Below are 22,275 nucleotides of genomic sequence, written 5' to 3'. Positions count from 1 at the left end.
AACCAAAATATGTCGACCCAAAAACAGTAAAAAATTCAACTATCGAAACCGAATCGAGACCAAATAGTTCAGCACAAGTATCAATATCACACTAAATTATATATATAAAATATTTTAAATTGTTATAGCCGTAGAATTTGATATGTTTTAATCTCAACCATTGAATTGAATGCAAGAAATAAAAATTTAATCGAAACAATTGATAATCAATGATTGATAAATCGAACTGTACATTTGAATCTGAATTGTTATCCTTGGCCACGTGGGCCTCCTAACACGCCTGGCCTAGATGTTGACCATCACATCCAAAGTAGTGTGTGTTCTTCTCTTTAAAAAAGGCAGGTCTCCCCTTTCGAGTCGGCTGAATATAAACCCAAATTTTTTGGGTTTATGTCTTGTTGTTGGGGGGTAATTTTTGAGTTTAAACCCAAATATTTGGGTTTGGGCCTCTTGTTGGAGTTGGTCTTTAGGTATTCATTCGGTTGGCCATCAGTTGGTCTTGCACTCTTGCATTGTTGTCCCTATGTTCCGATGGAATTCCAAGAAAAGGGAATATCAATTGTTCTGGCAAAGGAGGAAATTCTTCATTTCCACTCAAACGTGATTATTTCACCATACAACCGTCATAATCGTAACTCTTTATGTTTTTTGTTACTATATAAAGATAATCTCTTGAAAAATTCATTCGACTTAAAGATCATTTAACCATTCAAGTACGTCAAACAAATCGATGATTATGATAACAAATAACATCCTCACAATGAATAATCAAATTCCTTAGATTCATATGGAAAGGTACACAAAAGAAAATTAAAACCAAAAACTATTTCAAGTTGTTTTTACTTTCAAGGTTTTGTTTTCATTTACTCTTCTTGTTTCTTTTCCTACCTCTCACCCAGTGGCAGAGCCACTTGAGGACTAGGAGGGCTTGGGCCTATCATGAAGTTTCTTCACTTTTAGTTTCTGTTTATGATTTTGATTGGATAGTTTGTATTCCTTGACTTATATATACTTTTCCTCCTAGATAGCTTTATTATATTTCTCTAATTGACAAAAAAAAAACGTTTATGATTTTGATTGGATAGTTTGTATTCCTTGACTTATATATACTTTTCCTCCTAGATAGCTTTATTATATTTCTCTAATTGACAAAAAAAAAAACGTGTTTTTACAGTAGTATTGTTATGAAACCAAATACTTATATCAACTAGCCTTCTTTAGTTAGTCACCCCTTTATATGATTTGTTGACCAATGAAACCACACATATATGGCATAGAGGAATAATTTTTTTATCAGTTCGGTGCAATAATTTTTGTTCAATTTCAATGTAGGAACTTGGTGCTTGTGATATAATTATCTCAATCTTATTTATTTATTTTTTTCACGACTTCATTCCTCTCTTATGATAAAAATTTCCCATTTCACTACAAAAATGAACTTTTCTCACATTAGTTATATTATTTTTTGTCCAACTTCTTTCATACGGCTTAGAGACCCCTACTAGCGTCGATTTCTAGCACCGCCACTGCTCTTACGACCCTTGTTTCTCCCCACCTTCCCTTTATACTTTCTCCATATCTAAAGCACAAAAAAGGTGAAAACTAAAAACATAAAACCAAACGGCCATTAAACGTACCATAACTGCGTGTTTAAACCCATCAATATCCCTCCCTCCGACAACCCTTCCTCCAATGATACACCATGAAAGCACAATGACCAGCTTCAGTTTCGATCACATATGATTTAGTATCGGATAATTGCAGATAGAAATTGGATTCATTTATCCACACAAATTGAGATATCAATTCCAAAAGGCAGTTCCCAGACGAACAATTAATCTTAAGCTGATATACAACTCAAGTAGCTAGAGAAATATAAAACACTAGCTAAGGACACAAACTTACAATGCTGAACCAAAAGTTAGCTGCTACCAAAGGAAATAAACAGCACTGCATCTACGGTACTACATCAAGGCGTCCCAAATTATAACGAATATCAAACCTCTTTTGACCTACGAACGTCATACATCCTGGACTTCAACTCTTCTGTGATACGCACTCAATAACTGAGGTACTTCGTTTATATATCTCGCCACAAACCTCTCCAAGAACAACTTCTCCACAGGCACCAACACAGAACACAAACTCACAGTTTGAATCCCGTTTATCAATCCTTTCAACAACTGAACACCGGGGTGTAAATCCCTTCTCCAAACTGTAACACATGACCACTGGTGATCTGGCAATCATTTCCGACGGCCATCCCATCTTGTTCACTAAAAATTCCAGTGTTATCGTTAGTTTCTTCTCGGACACATTCATACAGACCTAAAATTTGATAAGACAAGTGCTGAAAATACAGCACAAGGGAATCATAAGGGCACAATGATACTTACCTAGGCCATGGCCACTGAGAAAAGGCTAGCTTCCATAGGCAATTACTAACAGGCAATTACTCTGCATTACAAATCTTATCAAAGCCTGATCTTTTGTCCCTTGAAAAACGCAAAAATCAGCGACAAGAGTTGCATTTTCCTTTTTTTAATAACGCAAGCGTTGCATAATTCTTACAAGCGCAAGTGATGCACAATGATACAGTGATACTTTACCCAGCCATTGCCACCAAAAACAAGGATAACTGCTTGTGGAGGAATATCATTATACACTAGCAGAGGATAACACAGACAACTCGCAGAATCAACGATATCCAACACAACTTATAATGTGAAAATTCAGACAAGTTACTTTTGTACTTTTCATCTCTAGAATAAGATTATAATGTGTACAATCTACCGAAGGCAGTTCCCAGATGAACAAACTCAAGAACCATCTACAGTTGAAGGCACCACAATCACAGAGAGCAGCACCTGTCATCATCAAGCTGCTTTCAGATACGTTAACAAGATATGCATTTCCTGAATTAAGATTAGAACTTGCCGCTTGAAAGGTTTTCGCTGTTCTTGGCTGTTTCAATCTTTCTTTTTCGGTCGAGCCAACAAACTCCCTTTCATAACCTTACTTCCCTGGCTTTCTGCTTAGGATTTCTCTTCCTTAGACTTCACATTAAACCAAAAAACAAAGCAGTAGTTTTCGCACGGTTTGCTCAGCTTCGGATCCGATACTGCACTAGATATGATCCTCCATCCCGGCCCTCACTAGCTCTTTGCTTGGTTATGCAAACAACTTGCCCGAGGGAGATTAGTGTACATAACTAAAGGAGGTACTAGCAATGAGCAGTGCTGCATTGTTGGGTACAAATAAAACAGCAGTTACAATACTGAGCGAAAAGCTAGATGCTACCAATGAAATCTAACTCTTCCACATTCCACTTATTTTCCTCCAAAGTACAAAGAATGTACACACCCACACACACACACACACACATATTGCACGGAGTGGCAGGTTTTTTCATTCCTTCGTTGCCACAATAGATTAGATTGAACCCCAATAAAGCAACATATGGGTACATTCTATCGAATGCAGTTCCCATACGAACAAAGTCAAGAACAAAGCATCACAATCATGTCAAATCTCAAGTTAATTTCAAATACAACAACAACAACAAAGCCTTTTCCCACTAAGTTAATTTCAAATAAGAAAGTAAATATATAACTAAAGTAGCTAGACAGTGGAACACTAAGACAAAAAAATAATTAACAAATGAATTCATTTCGAGAAAAATATAAAACAGTACTTAAGTTCACAAACTTACAATGCTGAGCCCAAAAGTTAGCTCCTACCAATGGAAATGAACAGCGCTGCATCTACTACCACCATCATACCTCCTGGACTTCAACTCTTTTGACCTACCACCATCATACATCCTGGACTTCAACTCTTCCTTGATACACACTCAATAACTGAGGCACTTCATTTGGCTACAAACCTCTCCAAGAAGCACATTTCCACAGGCTCCAACAAAGAACTCAAATTCACATTTTCAATCCCCTTTATCAATCCTTTCAACAACAAAACTTTAGCAACCGAACACCTTGGAACCAATCTCTTCTCCAAACTGTAATGGAGGACCAGTGGCCGTTTTGCAATCATTTTTGAAGACCACCCCATCTCGTTCACTAAAAAATCCATTGCTAGCATTAGTTTCTTCTCCGACATAGTTATTCAACAACGTACTATCTCCCAAAGTTTATAAAACTCAATAGTGTAGTATGTAATAGGTTTTCCGAAAACCTTATCATGCCATAAAACCTCATAAACCAAATATCATATATAGTGTGCTTAATAGTAGTAGCACAAAGGTGTGTCTATATATATATATATATATATATATATATATATATATATATAAATCTTCATTTGCCCGAAGGCACTATATCTCCCGCCCGTAGGAAATATATAAATATCTTCTGGCCGAAACCACTAACCCATGCCCGACCGAAGCCATTATAAATATCTTCTGCTCGTAGGCACTACATCTCCTACTCGAAGGCATATAGAACTCTTCCTGCCAAAGCCACCTACACATGCCCGACCGAAGCCAAAATAAGTATCATTCGCCCATAAAGCAGTATCATTCGCTTGTAGGCAGAATGTATGAAAAACCTTTAAATAAGCATACAAAAATATTAACATAATATTTCTAATATATATATATATATATATATATATATATATATATATATATATATCTCCAACTAAGCTCAGTAGCTAAAACGTCAAATCGTAAATCATGTTCAAAGTATATAATCATAAATCATATATACTTCGAAGAACGTAAAGTTGATAAAGCATGATAAATCATAAAGTGTAAATCCAATTTACTCATAAATGTTTCATAAAACGTAACCCACAAATCATGTTTTTCATGTATGCATTTCTAATAGTAAAAATATGCATTTTAGAAGGGGTCCACTCACAGGTACTTTGCCGTCGAAGAACCCTACAAACTAGAGAGGACAGAAACTCCATAAACACTTGCACCTAAGCACAAAAAGGTACCAATTAATAAAACTCTATCATAACGATTGAATTTGAGGAAACGGACGTTGGAAACGGGTTCAGGACGTCGAAAAATATAAGGCGGAACCTCGGGTACCTCCACGCGCCGCTGTATATGCCGATTTAGGTCATCGGAAAGTTGGCCGGAAAAGTCACCAGCGCCACAATGGTCGCCGCAGTGGACGGTGGCGGAGCATAGTACCTCCGGTGAAAGCGCGTGGACACGTGCCGGCCAAGGCAGACATCCACGCGCGCCTATGTGCGACCCTTGTGCCGACTGGTTTTGGGTTTGGGACGGTTCAGTTGGGTTGGCCCGCAAGGTTGGGCCTGGGCAATTGGGTCTAGGCCTAGATTCTGGGTTGGGTTCAGTGGGTCATAAATTAGGATTTGGGTTTGGTAGCCTAGCCCAAGAATCAGGGTTTGGCTTGAGGGTTTGGGCTTGGCCTAGTGGGCTGAAACTCTAGGTTGGGTCGGGTAGCTTAGCCCAAAGATTGGGCCAGGTTAGTGTTTCCGAGTCGGGCTTGACCTGATTCCAGGCCGGGTTAGCCGTTTCGAGGAAGAAGAAGGCCGGAGCTATCCTAGCTCCGTTCAACCCAAAAATCTAACTAAAACCCATCATACAATATACCAAATTGAAGCCCAAAGAACAAGGAAGAGATTCGTACCAATTTCAAGATTTAAGGTGGCCGAAGTTAGCCGAAATCTAAGGAAGTTTCCCTGAGTCGGTTTCTTGATGTTTTAACATCCACAATACACCAAAAACGATCAGAAATGAAATTTGAGGATGAAAATAGGAAGGTTTAGGGTGTTTTTCATAGCTCACCTATGTTGGAGGTGTTGGAAACTCGCCGAGTTTCCTTTGTGAATAATGGTATCTGCCACGGTCGAGTTCCTAGGTTCCTGGTCTGGGGTTAATGGTGACGAGGTCTAGGTGGTGGTGAGTTAGGGGCCTCACGAAGGCTGTGGTGATCTTCCCATGGCACCATCTCAGTGCTTGCTGAGGAAGAAGGGAGAGAAGTGAGAAAGAGAACTTTACAGGGGGAGAAGAGAGAAGAGAAAAGAGATAAAGAGAACTGTGAGGGAAGAAAGATGAGGGATTTGGGTCGGGGGACAAAATCAAGGGTCAGCCTCCTTGGGCACACTAATTAAGACCAAAAGCATAATTTCAAAAATAAACATCCCAAAAGCAACAAAACAAAATACCTTTCCTTCGTGAAATGACCAAATTGCCCTTATTCCAAAATCCGTAACTAAATTCGGGACGAGTTGTTACAATTCAAACCCAATTTCTCTTGTTGGAGTTATAATCCTATAAAATTGGAATCAAACTCAACTTTTTGGCCAATAATGGATTGCTTAAGGATTTCATGACTGTCCACTGTTAGACTTGATTTCAATGGTACAAATTAAATAACACGAAAAGCACATCCATTTCTTCACCTTTGATATCAAATCCAAAGGCGATGGCTCATTCATTAACGCTTCAAACACAATTTTTCATCTTGCAGATACAAAAACGTGTAAAAAAATGTTTGACATACTGTTTTGTAAAAATTAACTCAAAACAATATTTAGCCTAAGTTCTGTATAACATTAACTTGGTGTTTTGTCTGTCTTTCAAGAATAATTTTCAAAATAATAGAACATAAAATATTCATTATAAAACAAAGTTAGAGTTTAATAAACAAATAAAATTATGTATGCCACCACTACCGCCACTACACAACCTTTTCCACCATCCCACAATCATCACCACCACCATGACCATCTTCACCACCATTATTGCCACCACCACATCCTCCACTGCCATGACCATGCCACAACAACCTCCACCGTCTCACCATCACCACAATAAAAAATAACACCATTGTATTGCCATGACCATCGCCACCATCACTGCCACCACTACCATATTTTACATTGCCATCACTAACCACCATGCTCTTCAGACTGAAGAGCGTTACCATGTTAGATTTTGATGGCACTCAGTTTCGACTGGAAATGGAGGTTTTCAAAAAACAGAATTGAAAACGTGAGCTCAAATGGCGACTGGAAGAAGGTAGTACTAGCGCCGATGAAAGTTGCAAGCGGGCATGCAGGTGCGATTCGGATTAATCGGTTTTATCTTGAAATTACGGCTTTGAACCAATCATAAAATGAAACATTTTTCTATTTATTTATTTGGTTTTAGTTCGGTTTAGTTTCAACGGTTTTAATTTCAGTTAGTCTCTCACTTGTAGGTCTGTAAAGTCACTACTTTGAAATTTTGATTTGTTCAAAACTTTCCCACTCCCTTTTTCTTTTAAACACTTACCATTCAACGGTTTATGAGGCCTTTGAGCTTGTAAACGGGCTCAAGATTCATTTAAGCTTAAGAATACGATACTTGAGAAAACCTTGGACCTTGTGAAAGTGAAATCGATAAATGAAAAGTCATTAAACCTTGTGAATTAGAAGCTTGAGTTTGCTTTGGAGTTTGTTGTGGTTGTGTATTAAGAGTAAGAGAGATGATGCTTGTGCATTAACATTAATTAGAGTGGCTATGATAGGAATTTGATAGGCATCTTAGTAGTTAAGGGTTGTTATATAGCAATTGTGATTGTGCCAAATGTCATCATCTGAATGATTGAGTTGTAATACTTGTAATAAGGTTGTTAGTGATAGTTGTAATTGGATAAAAGTAGTTAGAAAAGTTGTTGTATAGCTTGGTTTGTAAGTAACAAAAAGGTTGTTATGAAAATAGTATTGAAATTCATTTGTCATTCTCTCTCTACAAGTTCTCTCATGGCTTTTCTGAGTTAAGGTTTGATCGAGGATCTATCATTGGTATCAAGCCAGTTTGGATCTCTTAATCCCTTTTCTGTCGCCGTATGACTCATGCATCGACGAAGAAAGCCATGGAATCACAGAATCATCTTGTTGCGATAAACAATACACTTGACACACTACTCCAAAGGTTTGACGCCATGGAAGTGCGTCAAGATTCATCAGACACCCGAAATGAGAAACTTCATCGCAATTTTGTGGATAAATGTGAAATGGGTTTTTCAGGCGATTCATCGGATGCAACTCAATTTGCGTGAAGATTCAAGACCCCAGTAATTCAACCGCCGTGATTTAGGGTTTCAACCAAGATCAGGAATAGGATGATCCTCTCGGGTGAATTTACAAGCAAAGCATTATTTTGATATTCCGGCCGACAAAAAAGTTCGTATGACTTCCTTTTATATGTAGAATAAGGCACTTCAATGTTTACAATGGGTTAATTGCATCATGAATTATCCTAAATGGGAAGATTTTACAAAGATTTTTTTGTTAGGAATTTGGTTCATCTGACCTTATGGACTGCATTGAAAATTTGGTGAAACTTCGCCAATTTGGGTTGCTCAAAGATTATATCATGGAATTCCAACGATTAGCAAATCGTACTGTAGAGATCACCCCTGGACTTTTGAAAAGTTGTTTCATCGGAGGATTGAAACCATAAATTCGCCATGATGTCAAGAGTTTGAGACCATTCAATGTTCATGAAGCCATTGCTTATTCTCAATAGGTGGATGCCAAACTGGCAGAATTAAAGGTCCGAACTTTTTCAAGAAACCCTCATTCTGCTTCTCAGTTCAAGCCTACACAATTATCTGATGTCACCAACACGCCAAAGACTGAGCATTCTTCAAGAAATGAGAGTTTTAGGCACTTAACAGTAGCAGAAATTGAGTTTTGAAGGAAAAACATGCTATGTTTTAACTGTGATGAAATTTTTTCGAGAGAACATGTTTATGCTGGTCCAAAATGACAAGTGTTGCTCATGGATGTGTACGACAATTGAGACCTTATTGAACATTATTCTGATGACAATGAAGAGCTTAAGGTAACTGCTTGTGCAATTTATGGGATGTCTGCTCCAAAATCCATCAAAACAATGAAAGTCAATAGGTTAATACTCAATTGTCCTGCTGTTTTTCTGGTAGATTAAAAAAGCTCACATAATTTCATTGATATTTCACTAGTCAAACAATTAAAAGCTCATCTGGATGCCACACACCCATTCACTGTTAAGATTGCAAATGGGGGATCTCTCACTAGTACTGGATGTTTAGCTCAAGTTTCTAATAGAATACATAATTATGCAACTGTTCTTGATTTCTATGGTCTTCCCTTGGGTGGATGTGATATTGTTTTAGGCATACAATGGTTAAGAACATTGGGACCAGTGATATGAGACTTTGACAAAATGATTATGAAGTTTGTAGTTGGCAATACCACATTTTCCATATCAAGTCCTCAGTCTTAAGAATCTCAATCTATTTCTTCCTTGCAAATGGATAAGTTACTCAACCATGAACACTGCCCAGGAGTTGCTTTATTTGTTTTCAAGTTGGTGCAGAAAACAAAACTCCATCCACTCATTCTCAGTTGAATTCTCACCAAGACAATGATCTGCAAATCCTGTTAGCAAATTATCAACCTATTTTTCAAACCCTATCTAGATTACCTTCATCCAGATCCCATAATCACAGGATACCAGTGCTGGAATGATGTAAACCTCTTAGTGCTAGACCTTATAAGTATGGTCCGTTTTAGAAAACATAAATAGAGAATTGTGTCAAGGAGCTACTGGAATCAGGTTTCATCAGGCCAAGCCATAGCCCTTTCTCATATCCAGTGCTCTTAGTAAAGAAAAAAGAGGGTACTTTGAAGATTTGCATGGGTTATAGGGCACTCAATCTACTCACAATCAAAGATAAGTACCCTATACCATTGATTGATAAGTTATTAGATGAGCTTTTTGGTGCAAAATATTTTTCAAAATTGGATCTTAGGTCTGGTTATCATCAAATTCGTATGTACCCCAAAGATATTGAAAAAACTGCCTTTAGAACTCATGAGAGGCATTATGAGTTCCTAGTTATGCCTTTGGCCTAACAAATGCCCCTGCATCTTTCCAGAGCCTAATGAATGAGATATTTAGGCCTTATTTGAGGAAATTCATCTTAGTTTTCTTTGATGATATTCTAATATATAGTGCCTTTTGGGAATTGCACTTGCAACATTTAAGTACTGCCCTCAGTTTACTCCAAGATCATCATTTGTTTGTGAAATTGTCTAAGTGTGCTTTTGGGAAAACACAAATTAAATACTTAGGCCATATTGTTTCACAAAATAGAGTAGCTAATGACTCTTCAAAACTGAAAGCTATTGCATATCGGTCTCTACCTACTTCTGTGAAAGCTTTAAGGGCGTTTTTAGGCTTAACTGGATATTATAGGAAATTCATTCCTCAATTTGGAAGAATCAGTGGGCCTTTGACTCAACTCACTAAGAAGGATGGATTTAAATGGAGTTATGCAACCATTGATGCATTTCAAGAATTGAAAAATGCAATGTTGTCTCCTTAGGTTTTAGCACTACTAGATTTTTCAAAACCATTTGTTATTCAAAGTGATGTTTCAGGAACTAAGATAGGGGCAGTTCTGCAGCAAGGGGGTATACCTATTGCATTCACCAATTAGGCTCTAGGACCAAAGAATCAAGCACTATCTATATATGAAAGAAAAATGTTGGATGTGATTCATGCAGTTAAAAAGTGGCAGTCTTATTTACTCGGGAACCATTTCATTATAAGGACAGACCACCACAGCCTCAAATATTTTCTTCAAAATCAAGCCAATTCTTATTTCTAGCAAAAATAGGTTTCCAAGTTACTTGGATTTGATTATGAAATCCAGTACAAAAAATGCAGTGACAATAAAGCAGCTGATGCATTATCTAGAATGTTCAATTCTCAGGTTACTTCAACTATTGGTTCAAGTAATGAAATTGGTATGGCTCAAGCATGGTTGTTTGTATTGATCAAGGTAATGTTGATGTAGTTTCATTGGAATGCACAGATATGGACAGTGAATTACTTGCATTATCATACCCTTATGTGTCTTGGCTTGATGATCTATAGAGGCATGTAGAAAAAGATGATTGGATTTTAGAAAAGTCTCAGGCTATTTTACAAACACCCTCTGATTCTGCTCCACTAAATTTGCTTAAAAATAAGATTGATAATGGTTTTTTGAAGTATAAGAATAGGATTGTTATCAGTCTTACAAGTCAGTGAAGAACAAAGACATTCGAAGAACACCATTGTACACCATCTACAGGCCATAAAGGTTTCCTTAAGACTTATAAAAGGATATCTAAATCCTTTAATTGGGAAGGTATGAAGAACAATATCAAAGAAATGGTTGCTGGATCTGATATTTGTCAGAAGAATAAGTATGAAACACTTGCCCCTGCTGGACTTCTAAATCCACTACCTATTCCTCAAAGAATTTGGTTTGATATAGCTATGGATTTTATCACTAGACTTCCTCCCTGCAAGGGTAAATCAGTCATATTTGTCATTATTGACATATTCTTAAAAGCTACACATTTTTTGCCCTTATCTCATCCATATACAGCACATTCAACGACCCAAGTCTTTACTAACCAAGTGTTTGAATCACATGGAATGCCCACTTCCATTGTATCTGATAGGGATCCAATCTTCATTAGCTCAGTTTGGAAGGAATTCTTTAAACTCCAGGGTTCCAAGCTACGTCTCAGTGCAGGTTTCCATTCCCAAACTGATGGACAAACAGAAGTTCTAAATAGATGTCTGGAAACGTATTTAAGGTGTTTTTGTAGCTTGCAACCTAAGCAATTAAAATGGCTCCTTTGGGCCGAATGGAGCTACAACACCTCATACCATTCAGCAGCTAAAATGACACCTTATGAAGTGGTGTATGGACAGTTACCACCACATGTCCCACTCTATGAAATTGGCACAACAAAGGTTGATATGGTGGATTAGTGTTTGAAAGACAAGACTAGAATTTTCTCTCTCTTAAAGACCAACTTAGCAGCTGCTCAAGAAAGGATGACAACTCAAGCAAACAAGCATAGAACTGAGAGATCATTTACAGTTGGTGATTTTGTTTATCTCATATTGGTTCCCTACCAATAGAAGTCATTAGCTTTGCATCCTTTCCATAAATTGCATCCTCGATTCTATGGTCCCTTTGAGATTCTTGCTCGAGTTGGACATGTGGCATACAAATTGAAGCTACCAAGTCACTCCAAGATCCATCTAGTTTTTCATGTTTCATGTCTAAAAAAGAAGTTGGGAACTTCAATCACTACTACTATTCCCTTACCAATAGTTCGAGATGTTGGCTTAATTCAAGATGAAGCAAAACCATCAGCTATTTTGGATCAAAGAGTGATTCAGAACAGGTCAACTTCAGTTACAGAAGTATTGGTGCATTGGAAAAATCATCATTCTACAGATGCATCTTAGGAAAATCTGGATACCCTACGGTTGAAATTTCCTGATTTAGCAATTGTGATTGTGCCAAATGTCATCATCTGAATGATTGAGTAGTAATACTTGTAATAAGGTTGTTAGTGGTAGTTGTAATTGGATAAAGAAAAGTTGCTATATAGCTTGGTTTGTAAGTAACAGAAAGGTTGTTATGAAAATATTATTGAAATTCATTTGTCATTCTCTCTCTACAAGTTCTCTCATAGCTTCTTTGAGTTAAGGTTTGACCTAGGATCTATCAAGCTATGTATTTGTATTTCAATGTATTTGTATTTCACAATGTACAAGAGATTTACAGAATACAATAAAGATGTCTAGAGTTTTAGAATCAAAGTAAATGGATGATGAAAGAGGAGTGGTCTTGCAATTACACCGATCTTTGACGAACATGATTCCAGAATACAGTTCATCACATATATTTCAATTAGTTTAGATCGTCAAAGCTCAGAAACAAACATATAAACATATGCGTATTCATATATTTGAACAGGCTCCGCCGAGCATCCACGCCTCCATCTCTAAGGGAACAAACTAAAGTAACACACTCTACTCCTCAGGAAATATTCAATTTTTGCATTTTCTTAGCAATACGATTGTACAAGAAAGTCTTGATTGGTGGAGTATCAATCGTTCTCGCGGAGGAGGAAAGTCTTCATTGTCACCTAAACATGACGTTATTTCACCATGCAACTGTCATAATCGTAACTCTCTATGTTCTTTGTCATTGTCTAAAGATAATCTCGAGAAAAATTCATTAGACTTGAAGACCATTTAACCATTCAAGAGCATCGAACAAATCGACAATTATGACATCCTCACGGAGAAAATTAAAAACAAAAACTATTATAAGTTGTTTTTATTTTCAAGATTTTGTTTTCATTCACTCTTCTTATTTCTGTTCCTCCCTCACCACCCTTGTTTTCCCTGTCTTCTCCTTCTAAAGCACAAAAAGGTGAAAACTAAAAACATAAAACCAAATGGTTATCAAACGTACCCTAGGTCCCTAACTGCGTGTTTAAACCTACCAATGTCCCTCCCTCCCACCACACCATGAAAGCACAATGATCAGCTTCAGTTTCGATCACATACGATTTAGTATCGGATAATTGCAGACAGAAATTGGATTCATTTATCCACACAGATTGAGATATCAATTCCAAAAGGCAGTTCCCAGACGAAAACAATCAATCTTGAGTTGATATACAACTCAAGTAGCTAGAGAAATATAAAACACTAGCTAAGGACACAAACTTACAATGCTGAACCAAAAGTTAGCTGCTACCAATGGAAATAAACAGCACGGCATCCACGGTCCTACATCAAGGCGTCCCAAATTATAACGAATATCAAACCTCTTTTGAGCTACGAACATCATACATCCTGGACTTCAACTCTTCCGTGATACACACTCGATAACTGAGGTACTTCATATATATATCTCGCCACAAACCTCTCCAAGAACAACTTCTCCACAGGCACCAACACAGAACACAAGCTCACAGTTTTATTCCCGTTTATCAATCCTTTCAACAACTGAACACCGGGGTACAAATCTCTTCACCAAACTGTAACACATGACCACTGGTGATCTGGCAATCATTTCCGACAGCCATCACATCCTTTGCACTAAAAATTCCAGTGTTATCTTTAGTTTCTTCTCGGACACATTCATACAGACCTATAATTTGATAGGAAGTGCCGAAAATACAGCACAAGGGAAAAATGATACTTACCTGGGCCATGGCCACTGAGAAAAGGCTAGCTTCCGGAGGCAATAACTAACAGGCAATTACTCTGCATTACATATCTTATCAAAGCCCGATCTTTTTGTCCTCTGAAAAAAGCAAAAATCGGTGACAAGAGCTGCATTTTCCTTTTTTTAATAACGCAAGCGTTGCATAAATTCTTACAAACGCAAGGGAGGCACATTGGTACAGTGATACTTTACCCAGCCATTGCCACCAAAAACAAGGATAACTGCTTGTGGAGGAATATCATAGACACTAGCAGAGCATAACACAGACAACTCGCAGACAATCAACGATATCCAACACAACTTTTAATGTGAAAATTCAGACAAGTTACTTTGTATTTTTCATCTCCAGAATAAGATTATAATGTGTACATGTACAATCTACAGAAGGGAGTTCCCAAACGAACAAACTCAAGAACCATCTACAGTTGAAGGCACCACAACCACTGACAGCAGCGCCTGTCATCATCAAGCTGTTTTCAGATAAGTTAACAAGATATGCATTTCCTACATTGCCACTTGAAAGGTTTTCGCTGTTCTTGGCTGTTTCAATCTTTCTTTTTCAGTCGAGCAAACAAACTACCTTTCATAACCTTACTTCACCGGCTTTCTGGTTAGGATTTATCTTCCTTAGACTTCACATTAAACCGAAAAACAAAGCAGTAGTTTTCGCACAGTTTGCTCAGCTTCGGATCCAATACTGCACTAGATATGATCTTGCATCCCGGCCCTCACTAGCTCTTCGCATGGTTATGCAAACAACACGCCCGAGGGAGATTAGTGTACATAACTAAAGGAGGTACTAGCAATGAGCAGTGCTGAATTGTTGGGTACAAATAAAACAGCAGTTACAATACTGAGCGAAAAGGTAGATGCTACCAATGAAATCTAACTCTTCCACATTACACTTATTTTCCTCCAAAGTACAAAGAACGTACACACCCACACACACACACACACATATTGCACGGAGTGGCAGGTTTTTTTCATTCCTTCGTTGCCACAATAGATTAGATTGAACCCCAATAAAGCAACATATGTGTATATAATCTATCAAATGCAGTTCCCATACGAACAAAGTCAAGAACATCAATCTTAAGTTGAAAGCACCACAATCAGGTCAAATCTCAAGTTAATTTCAAATACAACAACTACAAAGCCTTTTCCCACTAAGTTAATTCCAAATAAGAAAGTAAAAATATAACTAAAGTAGCTAGACAGTGGAACACTAAGACAAATGAATTCATTTCGAGAAAAATATAAAACAGTAGTTAAGTTCACAAACTTACAATGCTGAGCCAAAAGTTAGCTCCTGCCAATGGAAATGAACAGCACTGCATCTACGATACTACCACCATCAGACATCCTGGACTTCAACTCTTCCTTGATACACACTCAATAACTGAGGTACTTCATTTATATTTCTGGCCACAAACCTCTCCAAGAAACACTTCTCCGCAGGCACCAACAAAGAATACAAACTCACATTTTCAATCCCCTTTATCAATCCTTTCAACAATAAAACTTTAACAACTGAACATCTTGGAACCAATCTCTTCTCCAAACTTAAACAGAGGACCAGCGGGCTTTTTGCAATCATTTTTGAAGACCACCCCATCTCGTTCACTAAAAATTCCAGTGCTCGTATTAATTTCTTCTCCGAGACAATCATACAATGAGGCTGACTCCTGAAGGCAGCGAGAACATCATCCTCAGACCACCCCCATCTCTTATAAATTTTGCGACTTCGATTCCATAAAGACCTATTGCTACCACACAATACGTTCATTGCTAACACCGAAGCTGATTTTTGCAGATCAAAACCCATTTCATTAAGCTCATCCACAAGTTGACCAAGATCTTTAGGCTTTAGCTTTAAAGTGTTGGGTTGGTAAGTAAGCAACAAAGAAATGCAGGATTGGGGTATACCTGAATTTTTCAAAACCTCAATATTTGGCGCTACCTTCTTGGAGTGGCCCTCAACGAAAATCCAGGAGCCGCGCTTTAAAACTGTAACGACATTTTTCTGAGGAAGCAGACTCCTAAGGAAATCATAAGTGGGTGCAATCCGTTTCTCCAAGCTCGCACACAAAAGCTCCGGTCTATATGCCACAGTTTTTGCAAGGTCCCCCTTTGAAACTCCTAGAGAAGCGAAAAACTCAAGCTTTGGCAAAAGGGTTTTCTCCGGATTGGAGTTAAGAACTGGAGAGTGATTCCTGACGATACTGGAGATCTGGGTCTCAGAGAATCCATGGTTTCTGAGAAAGGACAAAACGAAGTCTGCTCTTTTGGGGGATCGCAACTTGACCCACTTAGACGCTGAGATCGCACCTTCCGGGGACAGCCCACATGAGTTTATGAGGTAATTGACTGTGAAATCGTGGTGGGTTTCTGAGATTTCTGAGGTGAAGTGTCTGCAAAGTAGCAGATTTTGAAGAGGAAAATGTGAGGGTTTTACATCTCCAACGACAAATCGTTTAAATGTGGAAGTAACTATGCAGGAAGATGGAGAATAACAAAATCTGAGGGTAACGACTTTCAATTTGGAAAGCAATACCATCGTTTCAGTCAATCAAATTTCAAATTTGGAACTGGAAATGACCCCAAAAAACCCTAGCAGGTCTTCCGCTCACTGGGTTTTTGGTTTTAGCATATTTCAATTTCATTTCTTTTCCTTTGGAGTTTAATAGAGGTTAGTTTTTAGTTGTGGAATTTATTTAATTATTGATTCTAACTATTTGTTATTCTATATTTTTTTTTTATCATTGGTAGATGGCGCATTTTCGCAATAATTGAAAAAAGTTGTGCTTATGTCTCTTTATGTGGGTACGATCTACATTGATTCGTTTTTTTTTCTAATAATTAAATATTTAGCTTACTAACACTATCATTCTAATAATAAAATAGTTGGTCATGTATTGCATACGATTCAAACCCAATTTCTCTTGTTAGAGTTATAATCCTATAAAATTGGAATCAAGCTAAATTGTTCGGCCATGTCTTTCAACTTAACAGAGAGCAAGACTGTTACGTCGTATATTTAAACAGAAAAAAGAACAATCCCGTAAAGTTGTAACAACCCGTCCCGATTAATATTACGGATTTAGGAACGGAAGGGTATTTTGGTAACTTCATAGGGATTGGGCTAGATATTTTAAATTGTTACTTTTGGGTCTTAATTGGTGAGCCACGTGGGGCCCACCCTTACAAATTTGTCCCCCGGCCCACTATTCCATCTCCCTCTCTTCCTTCCCTCTCCTGTGACAAACCACACAACTCTCTCTCTTCAGTCTCTCTCTCCCTTGTTGCATCTTTCTTCACCCGAGCACCCCACACACATGCATACACACATTCCCTCCGACGAACCATCACCCACCACCATCGTTCGACCTTTCTCTATCTCTCTCTCTCTCTCTCTCTTTCTCCTTCTCTGTGAAGCATAGAGACCACCCAAAGTTGCTTAGCACACCCACACGCCGGCAAGTTTCACTGTTCCAGAATAGGTAAGGCTCAAAATGCCATCGCTCATTCTTCCTTTTCAACGTTCTGGGTTATTTTAAGGAATATAAGTATGTTTTGGGGATGTTTGACACAAAAAAACCAGCTTGGGGATACTTCACCAGATTCCGGCAAAAAACCGAACCTTGCAGGCCATTTTACGGCCGACTCCGGCCATGACTAGCCACGAGATAGGTACGTTATTCTTCCTTGTTCCTTGGGCTTTATGTTGGTATATTGTAGGACTAGTTTTAGTTGAGTTTTTAGGTTGAACGGAGCTCGGAAAGCTTCGGCTTTCTTCTTCCTCGAAAATCGGCCAACCCAGCTTGAAATGGGTCAAACCCAATCCAAACCCTAGGCCAGCCCAAACCTTTGGGCCATGGAATCCGGCCCAAACTCTTGGCCTAAACTCTGTTGCCGAGGCCCAACCTTGTTGCCCAAAACCCCCCAGCCCAACCCAGAACCCTGGCCAATGCGTGGGTCCGCACGTGGGCGCCTGTCTTGGCCGGCGCGTGGAACACACGCCCCTCCACCGGAGGTACTATGGATGGTGACGTCGGCGACTTTTCCGGCCAACTTTCCGGAGACCTAAATCAGCGCGTAGCAATCCGGGCCGCTGCCCCATGGCAGTGCGTGAGGGCGCGTGGGGGTACCCGAGGTCCCCCGCTACGTTTTTAGACGTCCTGAATCTCTTTATGACGTCCGTTTTCTGAAATTCAATCGTTATGATAGAGTTTTATTAATTCGTACCTTTATGTGCTTAGGTGCAATTATTTATGGCGTTTCCATCTTCTCTAGTTTGCACGGTTCTTCGACAGCGAAGTGTCTGTGAGTGGACCCCTTCTAAAATGCATATTTTACTATTAGAAATGCATACATAAAAAGCATGATTTTATGACTACATTTTATGAAACGTTTATGAGTAAATTGGTTTCACGCTTTATGAATTATCATGCTTTATCGACTTTATGTTCTTTGTGGTATATATGATTGATGACTATATACAACGGAGCTCAGTAACTAAAACGTCATATCGTAAAAACACATTCATAAGTAGGTATATAGTCATCAATCATATATATTAGAAATATAATGTTAATGTTTTTATGTGTTTATTTAGTAGTTATTCATACGATCTGCCTATAGGCGAATGATACTTATATATTGGCTTCAGTCGAGTGATGTAGGAGCTTACTGGCGAATGATACTGCCTATGGGCAAATGATACTTATATATTGGCTTCGGTTGGGTGATGTAGGAGCCTACGAGCGAATGATACTACCTACAGGCGAATGAAGTGTTCTATATGCCTATGGGGAATGAAGTGTTCTATATGCCTTCGAGTGGGAGATAATACCACTACTTAGCCCACTATATATAATATATGTTTTTGCGAAGGTTTTATGGCATGCTAGGGTTTTTGGAAAACCTATTACATATTATGTTATTGAGTTTTCAAAAACTTTGGGGGGTTAGTACGTTGTTGATTAACTATTTTAGTATTACTTATATATCAACTTGGTCCACTCATGTTTTGTTTTGTGCCCCTTCAGGACTTAGAATCGAGGAGTACAATCCTGGCGTCAAGGCACTCCCACATCGGCATTTTCGAATCCTCTCGGGTGTAGGACCCATCCTTTTGTTCATTCAATTTTATATTATTCATTTTTAATGTCTTGGATTAGTTGTATGCTCTGAACACGTTCCACAATTGCATATTCATTATAATTAAATTTACAAGTTTTATTTATGTCGGTTAACTGTTTTTAGTTCTCATGCATCCTAGTATGGCTTTGTCACATTCGAGTGTCGGCCAACACATGCCTAACATGGTGTTTGGAGAATATCAGGGTCGGGTGTGTCAAAAGTCATCTCACCTTTTAAGCCCATCTCAACGAGCAATCTCCTCCGTCATGTCTTTCCAGTTTGCCACCACCTCCACTACCGTATCACAAAAAAAACCTCCTTTTCATGTCTCACTACATAGCCTAGAAAGCTAATCAAGATTGATTTGGCGACGTCATAAAGCCAGCTATTGCCCAAATTCTCTTTATCTTTGGTCACCATTTGTCTGAAAGGCCAAAACAAAGAGATTTCTTGACAAGTGCTTGGATTCGATCAAAAATTAATGCTCTTGTGGGTGTAAAGACACATGTTATAAAATTAGGTTGGAGACACGGAAGGAAGGAGATGGCCACTTGGGACAGCAGATCCGTGCCTGGGTTTTTTATTCCTTATTTTTCTATTTTGCTTTAATACTAGGGGTAGGTTCCAAATGGTTACCGAACCAAAACCCTCGTACTAATTACCGTACCAAACTTTTGGTTTGACAAAATCTATTACCATTACTATACCAAACTTTTAGTATACCAAAGTTCGGTATTGCCAAATAGTTCGGTTGGCATGGTATGACAATGGTAATTGCCAATTTATTTTGAGACAAAATCTATTTCTGTTTTTTTAACCCAATTCAAGGGCATATTTTTTTTTTTTTTTTTGCACGTTTATCTCATACATTGTAGTTTAAATTCATCTATTATTCATCATTCACAATTCACACATACAATAATTCAATTTAATCCATCAAGATTCATGATGAAAATTAAGCTTACATTCCAAATAGAAGTTACATACCAAAACAAATAGAAGTTAATAATCCAAATAGAAGTTAAAGTTTCAAACCAAATGAAAATTGGAACTAAACTTCAAAAAGTAAAATTTATTGATCAATTCTTCAAGCTTGAGATGTCGAAGCTTTTGGAGAAGGCATTGAATTTGTAGAAGATTGAGCTTGTGTCAAGTCTACATTACAAGTAAAGAAAACATATTAGTAGCAAGACGAATTTAAGTTGAAAACCATTTAAAAATTAAAGCATATCTTACTTGTTTCCATTTCTTTCATTTTCTTGTAAAATTGAAGCATATCTTTCTGTGGTTCCGTATAAAAGTTTACTTCATCCGCCCTAAGCCAATCACTAGTACACACTGGTGCCTCTACCATTTTAGGAGTCAAGAATGCCTTAAAAGGGTCCACAACCCTAATCTCTAGGCTAAATGCATTTTCACTAGCAACGGTAGAAGTGGGGTTTGCAAAGATATCCTTAACTACTTGTGAAAGAATTGAGAACCCTTTTGTGTTTGAATTCCACCACATCAAGAGATCAAAGTCACCAACAACAATATAAGTAGAGTTTTATTATCAAATTATTGGAATTTTATAAATATATAAATATATATATATATAATATATTATAAATATGCATTATAAAATTATATATTATATAATTTTATAAATGATATATTATATTATATTTTTGGTACGGTATGGTAATACCATGATAATGGTATCCATTACCAATACCGTACCATGAAATTTCAGTACAGTTCAATACTGTACCATTACCGATTGGCACAAAATCGGTATGGCACGATTGACAATTCAGCAAAAAAATCCACCCCTATTTAATTCTACTTAGTATTGCAGAGATTTGTCCGTGTATCTGAAACACCGGATGATAAATCACATGTCATTATACAAGTGAAATTCTATAATATTCTTTAAAATCAGTTTCGCCCCAACTTTGTCCACTCAAATGGTCATTTTCCATTCCATTTAGTTTTAATTAGTTTTTAAAAAAAAACTTGCCCCAAAGCGCCCCTAGGTGGTTTTGGAGACGTCAGTAAAATCACCTCTATTTTGTGGTAGTAATTAGGCTTCATTGAGGCGCACCTGGGTGGCTGAGGTTGTGAAATCCCGTCCCCAGAATTTCAGTATTCATTATGTATCTCGTAATTTAAATTCGTATTTCACGTTTTTGTTAATTTTATTATTTAATTTTAATTCCGTAAATTTTGGGAATTAAATCGAATAGTTATCGGGTTTGAATTTTCATAATTAATCCTTAAGATTCATTGACCTTTCGAGGTCACAAGTAACGTTTTCGAATAGATCTTGAAACCACGAGCACTTAGGCAGAAACCTTTTGGGAGTCCGGGTTTTAACGGTATAGTTACGGACATTTGAAGTTGTTACTAAATTATAGATTTTAAGTTTATTTTGAAACTCCCACCTTGTGGGAAAGGGAGCAATGAGATAAGAGAGTGAATGACCAATTAGAAATGGGAGAGAAAAGAAGAATGAATCAAGAAGGAAAAAAAAAAGGGAATGGTTGCTGCCAGGTGGCAGCGGGAGAGAAAAGGAAGGGAAGAGTGACTAGTGTGAAGGGAGAGGAAGGAGAGGAAAGGAGAGACCCAAAAATGGGTCATTTTTCACCCCCAAACCACCATTTTTGACCCGGCCATATCTTCTTCATCCAACTTCCGTTTTGGGTAATCTTGGTGTCCATGGAAAGCTCTTAATGAGTCTTACATCCCTACATTGTTAGATTTCCATTTTTCCTTTCCATTTTTCTAGGTCGAAGCCACAAAGTGTCGAGGGTTTTCTAGCGATTTTTCTCATTTTACGGTGATTTTGACAATGATTACCGTCGATCATCACTACTAATAGACTCCCCTCAACCCCTGGAGCAAGGCTCAAGCATTGGATGAGGCGTCGGAGTTCGTTCTGGCGATGAATCGAGGAACACCTATTTCTAGGGTCTCTAGCGGGTTTGGATGAAATTGAGACACTTCCCGGCTGAATTGGACTTGGTCACAGGTATGAAAATTGCTTCCCTAACTGAGATATACTTGCTTGTAAAATTTGATAATT

The 22,275-nt window shown here is 37.9% G+C and overlaps 1 protein-coding gene across 4 annotated transcripts; it reads right to left on the bottom strand.

Moving 5' to 3' along the window:
• Window positions 1-13,404: 13,404 nt before the first annotated feature.
• On the bottom strand, window positions 13,405-16,742 carry LOC137748706 (transcription termination factor MTERF15, mitochondrial-like). 4 transcript variants are annotated; one of them, XM_088681107.1, is made up of 3 exons: window positions 15,356-16,742; window positions 14,047-14,884; window positions 13,405-13,939 (listed from the first exon to the last, which is right to left on the bottom strand). In XM_088681107.1, exon 1 carries the CDS (start codon window positions 16,624-16,626, stop codon window positions 15,424-15,426), a length of 1,203 nt encoding a protein of 400 aa, XP_088537233.1. In that variant the 5' UTR covers window positions 16,627-16,742; the 3' UTR covers window positions 13,405-13,939; window positions 14,047-14,884; window positions 15,356-15,423. The 4 variants fall into 4 exon arrangements, with proteins under 4 accessions (XP_088537233.1, XP_088537245.1, XP_088537231.1 ...); XM_088681119.1 differs by having other exon boundaries at window positions 14,047-14,806; XM_088681105.1 differs by having other exon boundaries at window positions 13,405-14,884.
• Window positions 16,743-22,275: the final 5,533 nt, after the last annotated feature.

Source organism: Pyrus communis, chromosome 2, assembly GCF_041283825.1.
Source record: "Pyrus communis isolate YQ-2024b chromosome 2, ASM4128382v1, whole genome shotgun sequence".
NCBI lineage: Eukaryota > Viridiplantae > Streptophyta > Magnoliopsida > Rosales > Rosaceae > Pyrus > Pyrus communis.
Note: the sequence above shows the minus strand (reverse complement) of the source record. Positions and strands in the feature narration are given on the sequence as shown.